The sequence below is a fragment of the Chrysochloris asiatica genome, unplaced genomic scaffold (assembly GCF_000296735.1).
Source record: "Chrysochloris asiatica unplaced genomic scaffold, ChrAsi1.0 scaffold00093, whole genome shotgun sequence".
Lineage (NCBI taxonomy): Eukaryota > Metazoa > Chordata > Mammalia > Afrosoricida > Chrysochloridae > Chrysochloris > Chrysochloris asiatica.
In genome coordinates this window covers 10,726,590-10,747,744 of record NW_006408611.1, presented here as the reverse complement: position 1 = coordinate 10,747,744, position 21,155 = coordinate 10,726,590, and the positions used below count along the sequence as shown (strand labels likewise).

At 40.1% G+C, this 21,155-nt stretch overlaps 1 protein-coding gene across 1 annotated transcript in view; it reads right to left on the bottom strand.

Moving 5' to 3' along the window:
• Positions 1 to 21,155, bottom strand: part of DNAH6 (dynein, axonemal, heavy chain 6) — a 305,590-nt gene that overhangs the window by 78,609 nt on the left and 205,826 nt on the right. The window contains 6 exon segments of the mRNA XM_006866588.1: positions 3,875 to 4,108; positions 7,233 to 7,412; positions 12,377 to 12,557; positions 15,161 to 15,228; positions 16,828 to 16,992; positions 20,145 to 20,270. Coding sequence (XP_006866650.1) covers positions 3,875 to 4,108; positions 7,233 to 7,412; positions 12,377 to 12,557; positions 15,161 to 15,228; positions 16,828 to 16,992; positions 20,145 to 20,270 — 954 coding nt within the window.

Sequence of the window (21,155 nt, the reverse complement as noted above, 5' to 3'; positions counted from 1 at the left end):
TTGCTTGATTTCTTTACTGCTGCATTCATTGTGGATTCAAGCAAAATGAAGTCTTTGACAACTTCAATCTTTTCTCCATTTGTCATGAGGATCCAGTTGTGAGGATTTTCATTTTTTTTACAATGAGGTGCAATCCATACTGAAGGCTGAGGTCTTTGATCTTTATCAGTCAGTATTTCAAGTCCTCTTCACTTCCAGCAGGCAAGGCTGTGCCATCTGTATACTGCAGGTTGTTAATGAATTTTCCTCTAATCTGATGCCATGTTCTTCATACGGTTCAGCTTCTTGAATTAATTGCTCAGCATGCAAATTGAGTAAGTATGATGAAAGGATACAGCCCTGCCACACTGCTTTTCTGATTTGAAACCATTCAGTATTTCCTTGGTTTGTTCACATGACTGCCTTTTGGTCTATGTACAGGTTCCTTGTGAATACAATAAGAGTTCTTGGATATCTATTATTCATAATGTTACCCATTGTTTGTCAAGATCCACAAAGTCCAATACCTTTACATGGTCAATGCACAAGTAAACATCTTTCTGGTAATCTCTGCTTTCAGTCAAAATTCATCTGACATCATCAGTGATATCCTTCATTCCATGTACTTTTCTGAGTACAGTTTGAATTTATGATAGTTCCCTTATCAGTGTACTGCTGCAATCATTTTGTAAAATATTTGCAGAATTTTACTTGCATATTATTTTAATTATATGAATTCTCCACTCACAGTCAGTTTGTCATACTGTGGTGGCTTGTGTGTTGCTGTGATGCAGGAAGCTATGCCATGGGTATTTTAAGTACCGGCAGGGTCACCCACGGTGGACAGGTTTCAGCTGAGCTTCTAGAAAAAGAGACAGATTAGGAAGAAGAAGAGACAGACTACTTCCAAATATTTAGTCATTGAAAACCTTATGAATAACAGTAGAACACTGTCAGCACAAGAATGTGATCCAATATAGTGCCAAAAGATGAGCCCCTCAGGTTGGAAGGCACTCAAAATAATATTGGGGAAGACCTGCCTCTTCAAAGTAGAGTTGACCATAATAATACAACTGAAAATGAAGAGAAACAGCTGTAAACATTGTCTAATTGTGCCATTATTTTAAACAATGGCTGAACTCAAATAGAAGAGAAACAGCTGTAAACATTAATAATCAGAACATAGAATGTACGAATGATGAAGCTAGGAAAATTGAAAATTGTCAAAAATGAAATGGAACGCATAAACATCTATCATAGGCATTAGTGAGCTTAAATGGACTGCCATTGACTATTTTGAATCTGACAATCACATGGCTTACTCATCTGGGAATGATAAAGTGAGGAATGACATCACATTCATCGTCAAAAAGAACATATCTGAATCTGTCTTGAAGCAACACTGTCTGTGATAGGATAATATCCATATGATTACAAGGATGACCAGTTAATACAACTATTATTCAAATTTATGCACCAACCAGTAAAGCTATTGAAGATGAAATTGAGGAATTCTACCAATTTCTTCCATCTGAAATTGATCAAACATGCAATTAAGATGTATTGATAATTACTGGAAATTGGAATGTGAAGGCTGAAAACAAAGAGGAAGGATCAATAGTTAAAAATATGGCCTTGGTGATAAAAATGAAGTTGGAGATCGCATGACAGAATTTTGCAAGACCAACAGCTTCTTCACTGCAAATACCTTTTTAAAACAATATAAAAGATGACTACATACATGGACCTCACCAGATTTCAATTTGTATTCCATCAATTCCTGAACTGGTAATGACTCGATGGCCCCTCACAACAACAACAGTTCCGGAAGCCTTGTTTTTTTTTTGCCAGTACCTTCAGTGCAGTTTGGACTTCCTCCTTCAGGATCCTATGATACCTCTTGAAATGGTTGAAAATATGAAGGTGAGTCAGAAATTATCCTAACTATGGTTATATTAAAATACCTGTCCACATCAAAGGCTGATGGCAACATTGACTGTGCACATGAACTGATTCTGACGAGTGTCAGTAGATTCACAAATGATTTTCATATCAGCTATGACTGACTCTACCTATGAAATAATTCATGACAGACTTGAGTTTTGAAAAGTTTGTGCAAGATGGGTACTAAAACAACTCATGGAAAAGCATAAACAAAAGTATTTGGACATCTGCAAACAAAATTTGGACTGAGACTAGAAGGAAGATAAAAGTTTACTAAAAAAAAATTGTTACTGGTGTTGAAACATGGATTCATCACTATGATCCTGAGAGTAAATGGCAGAGTATGGAATGGGAACATCCTCAATTGCTGACCAAGAAAAAGTTCAAAAGTCAAGTATCAACTGGAAAATGGATGCTTACAGTTTTCTGTGATTCTCAAGGGCCAGTATTGGAACATTATCAGGGAAAAGGTTTAACAATCAACAGTGCTCATTACAGTGAGATGCTCATGGAAAGGCTGAAGCCTGAACTTTGGATTAAACTCAGAGGACTGCTATCCAAGGGCATCTTGTGATCTCGCTTGACAGTGCATGTGCTCACACCTCTGATCACACTGTTCACACTCTGCAAAAACTTCATTTTGAGCTGTGAGAGCATCCTTCCTATAGTCCTGATCTTGCTCCATTGGACTTTCACCTGTTTGGTTTCCTGAAAGCAGTCCTTCGAGGATAAAGATTTACCTCTGATGAAGAAATGAAGACAGCGGTGCATTCGTGGCTTGCAGTCAACCTAAAACATTTTTAAATAAGGGAATACAAAAACTTGTTGACAGGATGGACAAAATGTTTTGAAAAGCAAGGAGATTGTGGCAAAAAAAAAATGATTCATTTATCTTTTCTAAAAGTTGATTAACGTAAATTCTACAGCCAGAGTGTGGATAATTTTTGACTCACCCTTGTAATTAATTTCACTGAATTGACAGTGTAGCTCTAGTCGAATTGTATATTGTACTGTGTTTATTCTCAACAATAATAACAAATTTAAAATATCAATAAGCAAAAAACCCCCAAAACAAACCAAAACCAATACAAAAAATCAATCTATAATCATTTTGAATTTCATGTAGTAAAAGAAAACAAAGTTTAGTATAAAAAATTATTTTGAAAAAATTTTGAAGGTAATTTCTGGACAACTTTTAGTTTGATGATACTTTATACATTTAAATTTTCTTTTAAAATATGTGTTGATGAGAAGTGGTAGGTTGTACTGGAATAGACATAGGCTTCGGAAGCTTAGAAATGTGTTTAAATCAGATTCTGTGGTACATTAATTTATATGATTCTGGAACATTCTTTGAGCTTTCTGAGCCTCTCTTGGACAAAACTATGCACCTGACTGCTGTAGGGAAGGGCAATACTGTTTATAGTGAATAGTAAGTGAACTTGTTAGAGGGCAAAGTCTTCAAACGCACTTCGAGGATCCAAATCTCAGTGTCCTGAGGTCATAAATATATATGATCCTAAGTTAATTAACCTCTCCTCTGTGCCTCATTTATCTCATATATAGGCTAGGGATAAAAGTAGGAACTCATCTAAGAGGAATCTTGAGAGGTATAAATGAGTTTTACATAAAACACAAAGCAAGTCCTGCATTATGTGTGAACTTATTTATAAGAATCACTCAATGACTCACTGTGACCCTACAGCACAGAGTGGAGCTGCCCCACTGGGTTTCTAAGACTGGACATTTCCATCTCGGAGCAGCTAGTGAGCTTGAACCATGGACCTTATGGTTAGCAGTCCAATGCTTAAACCACTACCTCACCAGGGCTCCTTGTTTATAAAGTTAAGATAGCATTAAGTAAGAATGACTAGACTATGTGTAGGTGTGGGTGCATATGGTGGATGTCGATCTAGAATGACGTTCACCATCTATATATGAAAACAGGTACCTTTTCTAATCCTGCAGAACCCCGGAGAAAGAAATTCCATTCAGCATCAGTGAGGCTTCCTTGCTGACGCATAATCTCAACACAGAGCATAAAGCTATAGATGAGCTTATGTTGTTCAAAAAGTCCTCTGGAAACATTGACATAAGCGGTCAGGAGAGTTTGTTGCAGTAGGATTTCTAGGCGTCTCTCTAGATCACGTGACTTTTCAGACATTTCAATTGTCGTATTAAACAACTATGAGAAAGAGAGCTCTATTAATGCCTTGATTTAATTCATTCTTTGTATCGAAAATAAAACCCCTGTTGCTCTCCTCACTTCACCCCATCCATATTTATAGCAAACCAGTAAATAGCAACACAGGAAGCGAATACTGTACTATAAAATGTTCAGAATCCATCCCAAATGGATATTTCTTTTCAGTATGCCTTCCTCCATTTAGAATGTGTAGCCTGGACTAAACTCATTGATGTGGGAGTTGATTCTGACTCATGGTACCCCTGAAGAACAAGACTGCCCCAAAGGGATTCCGAGGCCGTAATCTTTACGGTAACAAACTAACGGCCACATCTTTCTCCCAAAAGCAGCTGTTGGCGTCAAACTGCCAATATATTGGTTTGCAGTTGAGTGCTTACCCACTGTTGCCATCAAGACATTTTTTTCAGAAATAGCCAAACTCCTGACAATGTGCATCTTTATGTAAGACAGATAATATTGGAAAAGGGAGCTAAGTTAGTATTAACCAGTGTTTTCACATCTCAAAAAAATGGTTTGACAAACTTCCTTTTGAGGTGAGAGATGAAAGGGCAAGGTATCCTGTGCTCTTCTTGGCACTTCCCCAAGAGAATGCTTAGGAATGTGCTGGAATTTTCTTTGAAATTTAAGAGAAATCAATTTTAGGAAAGACTTGGGAATTCTGAGGGAACGCTTCCCCACCAAAGGTGCTGCACACTATCTGGGCATGGAGAAGGCAGGAGAGATGGAGGCATTGAGGGCTTAGGCATGAGATGCTCAGAGACAGCCCTACCTACTCTCTGAAACTTTCAAGTACATGGAGGAGGAAACAAAAAGTCAGAGCCTTTGTCTGTGTGAGGAAGCTGAGCAGACTGAACTCATGGGCCTGTGGGGTTAACTCCACAGGGGCCAGAGGAGTATGTGGCTGCAGTCTCCGGATCCACAGCATAATAAGGCAAAACAGGTACGTGAGGCAGTGCCTACCTAATTCCTGGATCACCTTGAGAGGAACCAAAACACATGTAGAGAGCAGATGGATCAAAACTGGAAGTCAGAACCAGCTGAGGACCAAGGCAGATCAGAGCCAAGAAGCGTACTCCACTCCTCTCCCCAAATTGTTGTTGTTAAGTGTTGTCAAGTCAGTTCTGACTCATAGCGACCCTGTATAGGGTTTCTGAGGAGTAGCTGGTGAGCCTGAACTGCCAACCTTGCAGTTCAAACTGACTTGCAGTCCAGGGCATTAACCCACAGCACCACACCAGGACTCCTCTCCCAAAATATCACCCTTGCAATTGTGCAGGGCTCCCATTGAGCTGACCCACCCAACTCCTCCTATGGAACATGCAGGAAGGGAAAACAGTCGGAGGTACTAGTGTCTTCTTACAGAAAGACAGACTTTCATTTAAAAAAATTAAAAGGACTTGGAGGAAGTGTTACAACTATTTTAGAAAATTGGGGAAATGCTTGCTAATGCTCCTGAAAATTTGGTTGACAAATGGTAATAGAGTTGTTAGTTTAACATAGCCAGGAGAGAAGGGGATTAAGCTTTCTCTGACAACCAGACAAGAAGCAGAAAGTTTAAAGCTCAGTGAAAATGTAATTAAGTTTGGTGCCAAAATAAAACATGGAGAATCTGAAAACACACTAAATGCTTTCAGCATATATCACAGATGAATTTGGGAGAGGATATCCTGGCTAGGCCACCACCTGCACATACAAGTAGGTTTCTAGCTTCCCTTTCAAACAGGACTTTGGCAATTCATCCTATATTCCTTTTACTCTTAGTCCAAGATATTTTGAAAACATATGTACTTTTATTTCCTGTAAAAACTTTTTAAACCTGAAAAGTACGAATCCCCAAACACCCAGGATAGGAAAAATGGTACCACTGTCATTTAGGTTGTGTTAAAGATTTAATAATCCCTAGAGTCCTGGTGTGGCACTGTAGGATCAGCACTGGACTACTAACTGAACAGTTGGCAGTTCAAACCCACCAGCTGCTTCTCAGAAACCCTATGCAGGGTTGCTATGAGTCAGAACTGAGTTGATGGCATGTAACAACAACAAGTCTTGTGGTGGTGCTGTAGGATAAGCACTGACAATTACTACCACAACAGACTTCAACTATATCAAGAGTTGACATACACAACACCACTAGAGGAAAAATCAAGCATGACCTAGTGTCATAAGAACGTAAAGAATATTATGGTGGTGTTAACTGTCATCAAGTTATAACAACTCTGTATAGGGTGTCCCAGGAGTGGCTGATGGATTTGAACTGTCAACCTTGTGGTTAGTAGTCTAGTGCTTATCTGACAGCACCACATATAATGTTAAGTGCTGTCTAGTCAGTTCTGACCCATAGTGGCCCTGTATAGGGTTTCCAAGGAGCAGCCTGTGGACTTGAATTGCCAACCTGTGGTTCAAACTAACCTTACGTCCAATGCATTATCCTGCAGCACCACACCAGGAGGTTCAAATTAACAGCTTTCTTATGGGGTGGAGTGGGGGGGTGGGGTCGGAAATGAAGACATTCATGAAACATTCAAGAGGTGTTACGTGATGCTATGAACCATTTCTGCTTCATTTCTCCTTGGGAGGTCAGACTCCAGCAGAAGAGAGAAACCCATCACCCTAGACAATGTGATCTTAGTGCCATGTGAGGCAGCCTACGATATAAAAACTTCTGGGAAAAAAAATGTTAGAGAAACCAGTTGGTGCTGTCAGAAATTTGAGCTAAAACACAAACAGTGGAAAGGAAGCCAGATTACTGTAGGAAAATATAACAAAATAGGTGTGACTCTTCAAGGAATTAAAAAGAAGGCAGGTGATGAATAAAACAAGCTTGTTGGTTAGTTAAGGAAGTCAAGAGAAAATGAAACCTGTATCCAAGCTTTCTTTTCTCCCTCTGTAGACTGGTCTCTGCATATTGGGTAAGCAGATCATTAGGAGATACAGCAGGTGCAATCACTCTTACAATCCAAACCAATCTCCTAAAGGGTTTTCCTTGATCACAAGATTCATGGTTTGTCTGAAGCCAGTAGAAACTCAAAAGGGGTTCAAGGAACACCAAAGAAATAAATTTCATTAACAACTCTAGCAGTTACAATAATAACCACCGCCTTACCTGTTTAAAATATTTTAGTGAATACTGATACATGGGATCTATCTCTGAGAGGCTTGCAATGACAAAGTACATTACAGAGCCTTGCGTGGCTACTGGACGGTACTTCTCACGAGCGATGTTGATCATCTTTTCGGTGGACTCTGCTTCTTGAAGCCTGGTTTTAATGGCACCAGAAGTGACCTGAATAAACATACAGTGACAACTTCTTAGAGATCTGATCTAGGAAAAATTGGGAGTTGGGAATTAGGCGTAGAAAAGAAATAAGATTGCAGTGAATTAATGATTGTAGGAAGAGGTGCCCGCATGGAAGCATGGAATGACTGAGTCTCAGAACTCAGTGACCTTCTCTTGACTGAGCTGACCTCCTTCCCTTCCAGAGTTAGAAATGAGCAGAGGGAGACAGGCATTACAAGTGGCCCTGAACTAATTGGAGTAGTAATTCTCTAAGACTTGACTCAGGGTTACTTCTGAAATAGAAACACTAACACAGAACAAGTAACTGCTCCCTAGTTTACTAAATGATACAAAAGAAGGCACGAAGGGAGAAGGGATACCCATGAAACTGCCTAAAAGAGGCAGCAAGGAAGTGGTACTATGTCTCATCTTGGAATAACAAAGATGATTAATGTTCTTATCCTTCTTTTCCTATATTCCCAGGTGTAGACATAAGGAAATATGGGGATAAAAGATGTTTTCGAGATCTTCTGATGTTCTTTGGGCTTTCTATACTTTGGACTTATGGCTCTGGGAAGTCCTTTGGCCAGTGGGCTTTTCAAGATTCCTTTTTATACCTCTTTCACACTCCCTCTTTCTATTTCTGTCTGTTCACATCTACTCCTGGCCCACTTTTTATCAGCTGTGGATATTCCTAGTTTGGGAGATCCTTTAACTCTAGAAAAAGTCAGAGAGTTGAGGGCAGGGACCATGGGAACTAGTGGATCAGGATTTGCTGTTGCTAAAGGGAACCACCAGATTTCTGTCTAGACTTGTGTTATCCAAAAGATGTATACCTTGAGCCACATATGGAATTCTAAATCTAAACTCATTAAGATAAAAAGAAACAGGTGGAATTCATTTGAATAATATATTTTGTTTAACCAATTATAACAAAATACTCTCTTATCAACACATAATCGATGAAGAATTATTTAAAGAAATATTTTACTTTTTTCTCATATTAAGTTTTTTGACATCTGATTACATATATGTGGCAAGTGGTCACTGACTATATCAAGGAATACAAATCTAGACTGTTCCCTCAGCCCATACGGGAAGTGAAGACAGGGACTTCATGCAGAAGCTGGGTCAGCTGGGTCGAGGAAATCAGAACGTTGAAATTCCCCAGGTACTGACACCTTAGAGTCTGAGGCAGGAAGAAAAGGTAGAGTTGAGTAGGAAATCCCTGTCTGAAAACTGGACTGAATTACCGCTTTCTTATGAGTAGAAAAAGGAAGTTGATATTTGAGCATCTGGAGGCCAGCTAGGAAATGATTTTTTATTCCCAGGGGAGCACAAGGCCCTGACAATGTAGAGTGTAGGGTAAAGACAAAGGAAATGTGGATTCTTTGCTTATTTTCGTCAAAGAATATTAGAGCATGAGACACTTTAGTTGAGTGTGGTGATTACACGCAAGCATTTTACTGTAGAGACTTGAGCTACAAGATACATTTTAAATGAAAGACATATTATAGTAGTTGTTGTTGGTGTTAAATGCTATTGAGTCAGTTCTGTGAGCGACCCTGTATCGAGTTTCCGAAGAGTGGCTGGTGAGCTTGAATCGCTGACCTTGCAGTTCAGTGCTTACCCTACAGTGCCATACCAGGAGTCTGGGTGAGAAGAGTACAAATTATAGGCAGGAAGGGGCAGGAAAGGGCAGGAAATGCAGCCCAGCATGAGCCCCCAGAACTCTCCTCTACTGAAAGCAACTCCTAAACAAAGTAGAACCAGCTTCCAGATAAATATGGTGGTCAGACAACTGTATCCACCTCACTCCTCAGTGAGACCACAATAAAATAATAATAAAGGGCTTTTGAAAAATAGTATTGAAAAAAAAAAAAAACCCATGAGAGAAATAGGAAAAGAGAATACAATTTTGGGAGCTGGAAAACTGAAGGAAGATGGATAACGACTTAGCAGATGCAGGAAAATGGATCCCTAAGGGAAAGTAAAGAACCCGCTACATTTATAGGGACTTAGGAAATTGCAGCAATAGAACCCAATCCCACATCAAACTCATTGCAGTTGAATCAATTCTGACTCAGCGTGACCCTGTGTAGGGTTTCTGAGTCCAGAAATCTTTACAGGAACAGAAAACCTCCTCTTTCTTCTAAGGAGTGGCTGGGGGGTTTGAACTGCCAACCTTGTGGTTAGTAGTCCAATACTGTACAGCAGCACTGGGCTTTGTTAGGTACCAGAGAAAAGTGGAAAATAGGCTTATGACTTACTGCCAGTAGTGAAAATCCCAAGGAAGAATAAGTGGAAGGCAGACAAAAAGACAGATGAACAAACAGGCAAAAAGCAAAAGAGAGGAAGGGAATGGGAGATTTGGGATTTATTTGTTTATTATTGTTTCAACACTAAGATCTCAAGAGATGGTAGGATATGAAGCAGTAAACCTTTTTAAATGTCAATGAAAGGCGATGGAAAACCCTTATTGCTTCTTGTCTAGTGAAGTGAAAGGGATTTTAAAAATAAATGATTTCATTTCTCATGAATGGATGAAAGTAATTTTGTAGTCTATGCTCCTAGCATATACTTTCCCCTCCCTGCAAAAGCATGTTTTGCTCTAATCCCCTCCCCGCAAAAAAAGAATGTGTGGGTCTGTTTCTAATTTAGTGGGATTTTTATCACTGTTAGCTACAGAAGTCAAAATAATTTAATACTCAATTGTGATTTTATTAAAGATATTATGTATATTTTGTGCATCTTTGTATTTTTGGCTCCTAGCCCAATAAGGAAATCCTGATGTGGCATTATGAACTCCTAACCACAAGGTTGGTAGTTCAAACCCACCAGCCACTCCTCAGAAACCCTATACAGGGTCGCTATGAGTTGGAACCAACTTGATGGCCCTTAACAACAAGGAGCCCAATAAGTGTTCTGACAGAAATTGACCAGTTAAAGAATGCATAGATATAGAGAGTTAAATATTCAAAATACAAAGGTGGTTTTCTGCAGACCACTAGGCTCTTCAACCTAAGAAGCCCCCATTTAGTACATCACCAGGTATCTTTCCTGACCAAGTTTCATTTTCAAGATCAAGTTTTTAAATGGCATCAATGAAACTACATATTTAGGGTTTCCTCAGTCTCTCCAAATATTTAAAGAGATTCCCAAACATATTAAGGCTTCAAGGATTGTTGCTATTCTTCATGCATAAATTTTTCTTCCTTCATTTCTTTACTTGTTTAATTTGTACTTTTTTTTTTTACTTTTTCAAAAGCCATCTCTCCCAGGCTCTCCAGATTAGTCCAAGTGACACTTCAATGTGCTACCATCACTGATGTTGTTAGGTGTTATTGAGTTGGCTCCAATTCATAGTAACCATATGCACAACGGAATGAAACATTGCCCTGTCCTGCTCATCCTCACAATTGTTATGTTTGGATCCACTGTTCAACAGCCAATATGTTGATCCATCTTCATGGGAGTCTTCCTCTTTTTCACTGATGCTCCACTTTAGTAAGCATGATGTCTTTTTGCAGGGACTGATCCCTCATGATAACACATCTAAAATATGTGATGAAGTCTGGCCATCCTGTCCTCTAAAGAGGATTCTGGCTCTGCTTCTTCCAAGACAGATTTGTTTGTTTTTCTGACAGTCCATGGTGCTTTCACTATTCATCTCAAACACCATAATTCAAATGCATCAGTTCTTCTTCTGTCTGCTTTATTCATTGGCCAGCTTTCACATGCATATGAGGCAACTGACAATACCAGGGCTTAGATCAAACATACTGTAGTCCTTAAAGTGGCATCTTTTCTTTATAAAAAGGTGTTTTGCAGCAGATTTGCCTAATGCAATTTGTCCTTTGATTTCTTGACTGCTGCTTCCATGACTATAGATTTATGTCAAAATAAAATGAAATTCTTGAATCTTTTCTCCATTTATCATAATGTTGTTTATTGGTCCAATTGTGAGGATTTTTGTTTTCTTTACATTGCGTTGTAACTTATACTGCCTGCTGTATTCTTTGATATTCACCGAGTATATACTTTTCATATCATGGTTTGAATCTGAGAAATAAATGTGTGGGATTTGATTTACATTTACATTTAATGTAAAATTTTGCCTTATGGGTTATTCATTCATTCATTCATTTGACAAATATGTATTCAGCACCAATTATGTACTCTATACTTAGTCTTTGGAGAAAGAATATCAAGAGGGACTATTCACTGATTCCAACCACATAAAATTTAACAAACTAGAAGAGATATGTAATTTAATAACTGTGATCTAAGAAAGATAGTGACAAGTATGGTAGAAAGGTGCTATAGACATTCCAAGGAGGATGAGATTAATTGCATCTGGAAGTACCAGGGAAGTGGGTGATTTTCAATTAATGTGCTGGACTGCAAAGTTGGTTTAAACCACAAGGTTGGTGGGTCAAGCTCACCAGCCACTCCTTGGAAACCCTACACTGGGTTATTGTGGGTCAGAACCAAGTCAACGGCACTTGGCAACAACACCACATACCATAATCGGTATATAATTGGAGCCTTGGTGTGGTGCTGTAGGATAAGCACAGGACCACAAGGTCAGTTTGAGGCACAAGGTTGGCAGTTCAAACTCACCAGCCACTCTCTGGAAACCCTATACAGGGTCACTATGAGTCAGAATCAACTCAACGGCACTTAACATTACCTCAATTATGTTTGTTCCTTTTAAATTATATCTTGTCCCAGTTTTTTGCACCATAAGCTTTATCAATAAATGTGGACAAGACAAGAGGAGCAGTTGTCTACATTTGTCTATTCTTCCCTTTGGTTGGTGAGGAGCTCTGCTAGTCCAACACACTCTAGTGTGTGTCCCAGGACAGCCACCATTCTTACTTTGAAAGCCTTTGCACTACATTCATAGGTCACTGTAGTAATATTTGAAATCAACCACTTTCTATAAACCCTAAAAATGTTTTTCTTGCCTTTGAGTCCTGGAGTGTGTCAATAAGTTCCTCATTGTCCAGAATATTTCCTTCAGATGTAAAGAGCATTTTTAGGATTTTCTCTTCAATAGCTTTCAACTGGTTCTTGTCAGTGTTGATTCTCACAATGAGCTCAATTCTTTGTTCTTCCAACTCAGGTTTTTCCAGTCGTACCACATCACTAGAACAAAGTTAGAACCTACATTAGGTCTTGTACATGTCCTAAAGTTGCTTCTATTTCCCTTTTCCTGTTTCTAATTGTTCTTATTCTGCATACTATTTGTTGTTGTTGTTGTTAAGACTCATAGCAACCCTCTATATGATTTCCAAGGAGCTGTTGGTGAATATGAACTGCTGACCTTGTAGTTCAAACTGACCTTGCAGTCTAGTGCGTTATCCAGCAACTCGATACTCAGCATACTATTTAGCTGAGTATAAATGCTACTAAGCAAATCAGAATGCACACTCTTTTTGGTGGCTTTACAAAGTCTAGCAGCTCTTCACTGGACTGCCTATCCGTTTTCATTTTTAATCTTGTACTTCAGAGCATCTGTACCCTGCTATGGTTTCCATAGCTTCTGTTCTTAGGAAAACCTACCGAATGTCTGAGTTTTCTAATCAATCCACTTCTTGACTCTAATGCTTGCTAGCTCTAAACTGAAAAGGTACCTGAAACACACTTCTCATATTGGCACGAAGTTTTCTCCTTTCCTTCAGTTAGGGAGATTCCCAATACCTCCAAGAAATGACTCTTGATACATTTGAAAAAGGGACCTCACTGCCAGGCTCACTCCTGCCTAAACATGTGACCTTAGGCCTCTCGTCACATACACCAATTACGGTATGTGTTGTTGTCATAATTTTGGTGCCCTGTCCTCTGTTGTAGGAGTTAATCTTTATCAAGCTGCATTTGGGGCTAAGAATTTTATACGGGTGATCTTTTTCAATAATTGGGATGTTCCTGGGAGGTGGTCATCAGAGTGCCCACCTCCATGCTGCATGTGAATGAACTGACTCTTGTGGGTCACTTCCCAAGGTCTCATGGCTAAAAGAAGCAAAGGTGAGCTTGAATCTGAGCTGCTGGCTCTAAACCATACCCATGTCCACATTTATTCAGAATCATGGCAACCCCATGTGGTACAAAGTAGAACTTCTCCAGAGAGTTTCCTGGCTGTAATCTTAACTGAGGAGTCCTGGTGTGGCACTGTTAATGCACCAGATTGCAAAGCCGTTTGAAATGCAAGGTTGGTGGTTCAAGTTCACCAGCTGCTCCTCAGAAACCCGATACAGGGTCGCTATGGGTCGGAACTAACTCGATGGCACTTCACAACAACAACAACAATCTTAACTGAAGCAGCTGGCCAGACCTTTCTTCTGTAGTGCTGCTGGATGGTTTTGAACTACCAATTTTTAGGTTTGTAATTGAGAGCAAACTATTTGTACTACTCAGATAAAAACTCCAGAGCACATGTTATTATCTACTGTGTTCTACAGCTTCATATAACAACTCATTGCTTATTGGCTATGTATCTTCTGAGTTCAGAAACTTTAACATTCTTATATGAATACTATAGGAAATCATCACCTCATTTGTTTAAAGAAGTTTTTCAGAAGAGAAGGGTTTACAGAATTTCTAAGATAAAGTTGAGCTGAGAGGCAGCATTGTTTTTGTTAAGTGCCGTTGAGTCAGTTCCGACCCATAGTGCCCCTGTATAGGGTTTCCAAGGAGAGGCTGATGAGTTTGAACCCTTGACTTTGTGACTCAAACCGACTTTGCAGTTCAGAGCACTAACCAACAGCGCCACACATTAGAAATTCATAAATCAAATTAGGCAAGTTAAGTGTCAAACGGAAGTGCCAAGAAAATCTGTATGGATGAGTTAGGGTTTCTGAGGGAAGAAGGCGGACAGAAGGAGGTGGGCTGTGTGGGGTGGCTTAGTGGTACTCCTAGAAGCTGAAGAGGAGTGGGTGCTATTCTACCCTAGGAGGTTTTAATCAGCCTCCAGAAAGCTGGGAGGTGAATTGTGGTTTTCAGAATTGTCAGGAGCCTAGAGAAAATGTCCCTTGAGTTATTGGGTGCAGTGAGTATCTGCTGTGGGCCAGCAGCTCAACAGGGCAGAGCACAGCTGACATTGGGGCTCCAGATGGCATCCCTGCCCCAGCTATAGGCTGTAGGCTGTAGGCTTCTCTATTCAGTGAAATCAATCAGGGACATTCCACAACCTTTGCCTGAGTCTCAGCACTTCCTTTGGTGTCAGGGTAACTTCTTGTCCCAGGCAGTCTTACATGCTGATAGCTGAGCAGCACCCAAGCCCCCAAACCAAACCCACTGTCATCCAGGAGATTCGACTTATAATAACTCTGTATAGGGTTTCTGAGGCTGCAAAGCTTTACCGGAGCAGAAGGTGGCTGGTGGATCTGAATTGCCAACCTTGTGGTTGGTAGTCCAATGCTTATCCTACAGCATGGCTAAGCTTCATTATTTATGGGAATAAATTGCTATACAAAATGTCACTGGAGTATGTGAAATCTTCTTTGATTGGAAAGAAAGAAACTTAGCAGAAGTTAAGCAAATTAACAGCTGGCAGACAGATTCTTAAAAGAAACAAGGAAAATGAGACATGTTTATAAGGGATAACAGGATACGTACATAGTCAGTGATTGAAATCCACCCGTTGTTCCTTGGAAACCGTATATAGGGTCGCTATGGGTTAGAACTGACTTGATGGCATTTAACAACTCTATCTCCTTATCACCACCCTCCTTTTCTTTTCTATTTTTTACCTTAACAATTGATCCTCCAGACCTGATTTGGTCACAGTGAAGTTGATGATGGTGACCTTAATGCACACCTGGAAAAGAAGTAGAGTACATAAAAATGCCCGAGTACAGTGTGATACAGTAATAAGTGTTGGCATTCTTTGTTAGAATATGGTTTATGTTCCCCTAGCTCCCACACGCCTACTATGACCTACAAATCCTGGTAAGGTTACCCTGCCATTATGAGTGACAGTCTTACTTCTTAGACAGTACCATTCAGAGCCCCACATGGTGAAGTAAGGAAAGCGGAGCCAGGGAACAGATAGAAGTGGTGTTTTAGGATCAACATTGTGGTTTCCAATTCTAGCTGTCCCCTTCAGTAGATGTGTGATGTAGGACAAGCCAAGCCATTCACCAGTTCTGAGTGAAAATCAGGACAGTAATAGTAACCACTTAGAGGACAGTTATGAGGACTAAATGAGGTTATAAAATCAATTATTATAGTGCCTTGTACATGCAGTTGTTGTTAGGGGCTGTCGAGTCAATTCCGACTCATAGTGACCCTGTACAGGGTTTCCGAGGCTGTAAATCTTTACAGGAGCAGAAGTAACTCCTTATTAAAAAGAAGCTGTTATTGATAATAAACAAAGGGAGCTTTACATATTTTGTGTCAGCATGATATTTTTATGGGAAAAATGTTACAAGAAAATCAGAATGCTGTGGTATTACTTGAATATGAATAAGTCAATAGCAAAAAATAAATATGTATTAAAGTGTTCAAGTGCCTGCAGGGCATTTTACATAATTAATTATCCTATTTAATCTTAATGACAAATTCTTAAAGTAGGCTTTATTGCCACTTCCTGGGTAACTGCACTGAGAAACCAGGAGATGGAGTAATCACAGAAATGTTCAGGGACATACAAGGAAGTGGAGTCCACACAGCAACTCTCACCTAGTATGAGAACATGTTGCTCCAACTGGCACTCTGAGCTCAGACACTTGGCATTTGACCCATGATCCTCTAACATTGCCCAATCATCAGAGGTTTCACGTGGGCTATCTACTGACTTGGGGCTGTGTACTGTGAGCTTGTGCACAATGACAGACCCCACATATGGATTCTCAGTTAAGTTTTGATTCATTTACTTAACACATGTTGTTGTTGTTAAGTGCTGTTGAGTCGTTTTAGACTCATGGCTACCCTGTATACGGCTTCCAAGGAGCAGCTGGTGGGTTTGAACTGCAAGCTTTGTGGTTTACAGTCCAGTGCTGATCCCATCGCCATTACCCAGGAGTCCTAGCACATAAAACGAGTACAAAAGGCCTGATGCTGAGGGAGCGAGAAGAATTACAAGAAGGCAGTGGTGCCCTGTGTTTCTAAGAGGAGCAGCTGTGGACCTAAAGAAGCTAGGGAGAGTGCTGTGAGGTAGCCTGGGGAAGGAGCCTGCGGGATTGCAATACCAGTCAGCTGGCAAGCATTATAGCATGAAGAGAGGGATGGTCAGAATCAGCTTCATGACTCAGAAGAGAAACAAGGGTGGAAGAGACTGGAAGGAAGAGGAGGCACGGAAGGGGAAGAGGTAGAAGATGCAAGAGCTGTTTGCTCCAGATGGTTCAGGCGTCCAGCACACTTTAAAGAATCATCACACCATCCGGGTGGGCCAGGACTCCAGACCACCAGGGCTTACCTCGGGCAGATAGTGGGGATTTGGCATTTTGGTTGTCATATAGAACCTAAAGTTTTTGTCATAATCAATGTCTGAGTCTCCAAGGCGAATGAGGAATCGTCCACCACTGAAGAAAATCTGCTTCAAAAGAATGGGTTCTAGAGCTGGATCCAAAGTTTCTTTAAGCTTAAAAATTAAAGCAAAACAAAACAATAAGCAATTAAAATGGCATCAACTTCTCAAAATTCCTCAGGCTTTAAAAGTCCTTTTGAATGAGTATTTTCAGAGATCTTACAGACATTTTATTGTATTTTCAGAGATCTTATAGACATCTCAATATAGACATCTTATAGTGTATTTTCAGAGATCTTATAGACATCTGAATATAGACATAGTACATTTTCTATAAGAGACATTACATACTTCTGAGAATGTACATTTGCTCAACTGCTGTCCCTATCAGTAGTCTTCGGAAATAACAGTGTGCGAGGGAAATACATTTAATTAGAGTAATCACACACACACACTCCTATCCTCATGACACATAATCTGAGAAAGAAAAGGTAGGCTACATTTAGTTGATGTGCGGTGGCCATCAACAGGCCCCAGACAAATAAAGATCTGTCCATTCTGAAGGTCGCTTTAAGTCAGAGCTTAAATATGCAGATCAAATATGATCTGCAGGTCAAATCTGGAACCCTGTGATCTAGTTTTGTGTGATTCTAGAGCAAAGAAAAGTTTTTATATTTCTAAAGGATCATAGGAACAAAATAGAACAAAATACAAAACAAAGCAGACTATGAGACAGAGACTGTATGTAGCCTGCAAAGCCTACTTATTATGTCGTTGTAGACCTCTCTGTGAGCAGTATGAAAATGTTTTCATTTTCTCAAAGGAAAATTTGATGGTGTGTTAGAACTTGGGCATGCCAACATTGCCACCTGCCACCTGAACATCAGAGTATATGTGATGAGGTTTCAGGACCCCAGACGTTTCCCAGATTTCACAGTGTGACATGGTACAAATGCTTACAACAAAAATTTATGATATAAAATTTACTCGTATTACCCAGGATGCACTTTTGGGAGCTTCTTTTTAATTTTATTCTAGTTCATTAAAAAACAAACGCTGGCTGTGATTTCTAAATTGATTTCATAACCATGGATAGGTAGAAACAAAATTTGAAAACACCTCCCTAGAAAATGTAGAAAGCATCTGGGGATACAATGTTGGTGACTCCGGGTCATAGAGTGCAGGGGAGGTGTAGCCACAGGGCTGGGTTTCTGGTATGGTGCTGTAGGATAAGCATTGGACCCCAAGGTGGGTTTGAACCACAAAGTCGGTGGTGGCTGCTCTTTGGAAACTCCATACTGGGTCACTGTGAGTCACAACCAACTCAATGGCACGCAACAACAACAACAGTTCAGAAGAAGATCACCAGCTTTTCTCCAATGCCAGGAGAGAGCGGAGTCTCTCAGGACCTCCTTTGTTATGTCTTGGGCTCCAGAATCCAGTTTGGAGCTAACATAAATGTGCCAAAGATTTGGGGAGACTTCACCGCTCTTGCAGTGTGGAATTACCCAAAAAATAGGGTAAGCACAGGCTTATTTGTGCTTACTAACTAATCTGTAGGAGTCTTGGTGTGGCATGGTGGGTTAATGCGCCAGACTGCACAGCCGTTTGAACTGCAAGGTTGGTGGTTCAAGCTCACCAGCTGCTCCTCGGAAACCCTATACAGGGTGGCTATGGGTTGGAACCGATTCGAAGGTACTTAACAACAACAACTAATCTGTAAGGAATACTTTCACAATTTCACCATGTCCAAGATTCTGCTTCCAGGTATGGCTGGCAACTGTCTCTCTCCCCATAGCACCTTCCTACTGAACCAAAGCCTCTTTTCAAATGTACAGTTCTTGACAGGAATGGAATATCCAGTAAGTAAGGTAAGCACGGGCTTGCTTGGTGCACACTTAACCTGTAGTGAATAATTTCACATTGGTAAGATGTGAAACTGATGTTCACTACAGATTATTAAGTAAGAACAAGTCAGCCCGTGTTTACCTTGCTTGTTGAGTAATCCACTACTGCTCCCTTGTATCTTTAAGGTTTGAGGGAAGCCTTGGGATCCTAAGATGAGAAGCTGGACTTTGAGGCTTCTTTATGGCTTAAATTGGAAATAAAATGGACTTTCCAGTCAGGCAAGGCTGCTCCGAGAGTTTACTTAACCTGTGCCTCCATTTCCTCACTAGTAAAATGGGATAATCATAGTAAGTAGCACATAAGGTTACAGTGAAGATTAATGAGTTCACATAAAAATACTGAGAACAGAATCTGGTGGGCAGTGAGCACTGAAAATTAATGTGGCCCCATGAGATAAGCACTGGACTGCTAAGTAAGGTCAGTGGTTCAAACCCACCAGCCACTTTGTGGAAAACCTGAGTCGGAACCGATTCAATGGCACTTAACAACAACAAGCAAGGCAAGAAGCTGAGAAACAACTGTTAACTGGAGACTAGTTAGTTGCTGCACTGGCATAGCACCTTGTTATTGTTAAATGCCATCGAGTTGGTTCTGATTCATAGTGGCCCTGTATAGGGTTTCTGTGGTGGGTTTGAACTGGCAACCTTGTGGTTCACCATCCAGTGCTGATCCTACAGTGCCACATGGTTAAATGGAGACTGGCAATCTCAGCACTCTGCTCCTTCAAAGTTTTAATTAAAAAATTCTCTTTCTTTTTACTCCCTCACATCCCTTCTTCTGTATCGTCAACTCAATTGTAAGCTGTTCATGGTAGGAATCCCATCTGTACTGGGCCACTGGCTCTCCAGCAATGTTTGTGGAACAACAGTTCTCTGAGTGTTATCTGAAGAAATGGAGCATCTAGTCTCAACAAACATTTTTTTCTTTTACCAAAAATAATTTTTATCTGTTATCACTTAATCTACTTCTGATCTTATATCCAAATAGAAAGTATTGTTTATACTCACTGGAGTGTTTAAGTTTCAAATCGTTTGTATGTATAGAGGTGCCTCACAGCACTTCTGCCTTGAGTTTTCAGGGCACCTAACCATCGAGAAGTCCAGTAAGGCCTGAGAATCGGCAGTGCCAGAAAGCAGAAGCCATTCCATTTAGCACCAAAACAATTTCTGAGAGGGAAAACATTCATTCAATCACAGATTCCGCCCCAAAGGAGAGTCTGTTGTTTCAGGAGCAAAGCCACTTGTTTGAAAGTGCAGTTGACTGGTGTCATTGGCATGTCATAGATATGGCTTGTATAGGATTCTACATATGATCTGAAAGTTAGGAACTACTATGAGAATAGAAAGTGAAAAGCCAACCTCTTCCAACAGGACAGGTAAACCAAGTCGGATTGAATTTTCAAGTGTACGTAGGAAATTACTATCTGTAAGTTTAATGATCTTTAAGCCGCTTCTGCTTTCCTTGTTTCTAATCCAGCGGTTTGCCTGTATGAGAGAGCACAGAGCAGAACATTTACTTTAGAGTGCTGACATGACCAGAAAGTGGAAGCTTTTAGAATAAAATTTAGCCATTATGTTCAGTCTGAAAGCAGCTCTTTTAATTAACTTTTTATTGTGAATTGAGTGAAGGTTTACAGACAAGATCATCAGCTTTACATTCAACAAATTATACACCTTGTTTCATCTCAGTGGTTACAATCCCCTCCCTGAAACAGCAATTATCCTATTTTCTCCCTGTGGTTCCCCATTTACATCTCTAAAAAGCAGTTTTGAAAAATGAATACAGGATAAAATAAAAATCCCCCACAAAAGAAATATTTGAGATCAACTTTCTGTTGTTCAAATTTGGAACATATTCAAGCTGCCCCTTCCTTTCACAACCACCACTTTCTCCAAGCCCCACTTCATAAAGCCTGATGCCTGGCCTTGGGAGTTGGATAATGGGATTCTATAAATTCCATTCCATAATTAATCCCTCCTTTTCAATCTCCACAGAAGAACTTGTGACTCAAATGAAGAAGGCAACTCCCCCGCCCCCCAACAGTAACGTGACTCCCCTTAATGAAAAAGAAAAGCAGGACAACAATGCCTGACCTTAAGTTCCGTGATCTTGATTTTCTTCCTCTTTCAAAACACCAGGCTGTCCTTCAGTCGGGGAGACAGATCTGGTAGATTCCCATTCCTATGTCCTCCTGAGTATTAATACTCTTTGAGCCCTGTCTCTGATTATTGGCTTTATCAGTGGCAGGTGACTAGAAAGAAGTTCCTTTGCAGTTACACTTCCCTTCAGACTTTACACCTCCGTAATATAAGAGTCTTGAACTAGGACTTGTAGCCCCTTGTCTAAGACTACAATCCTGTGATGTTACA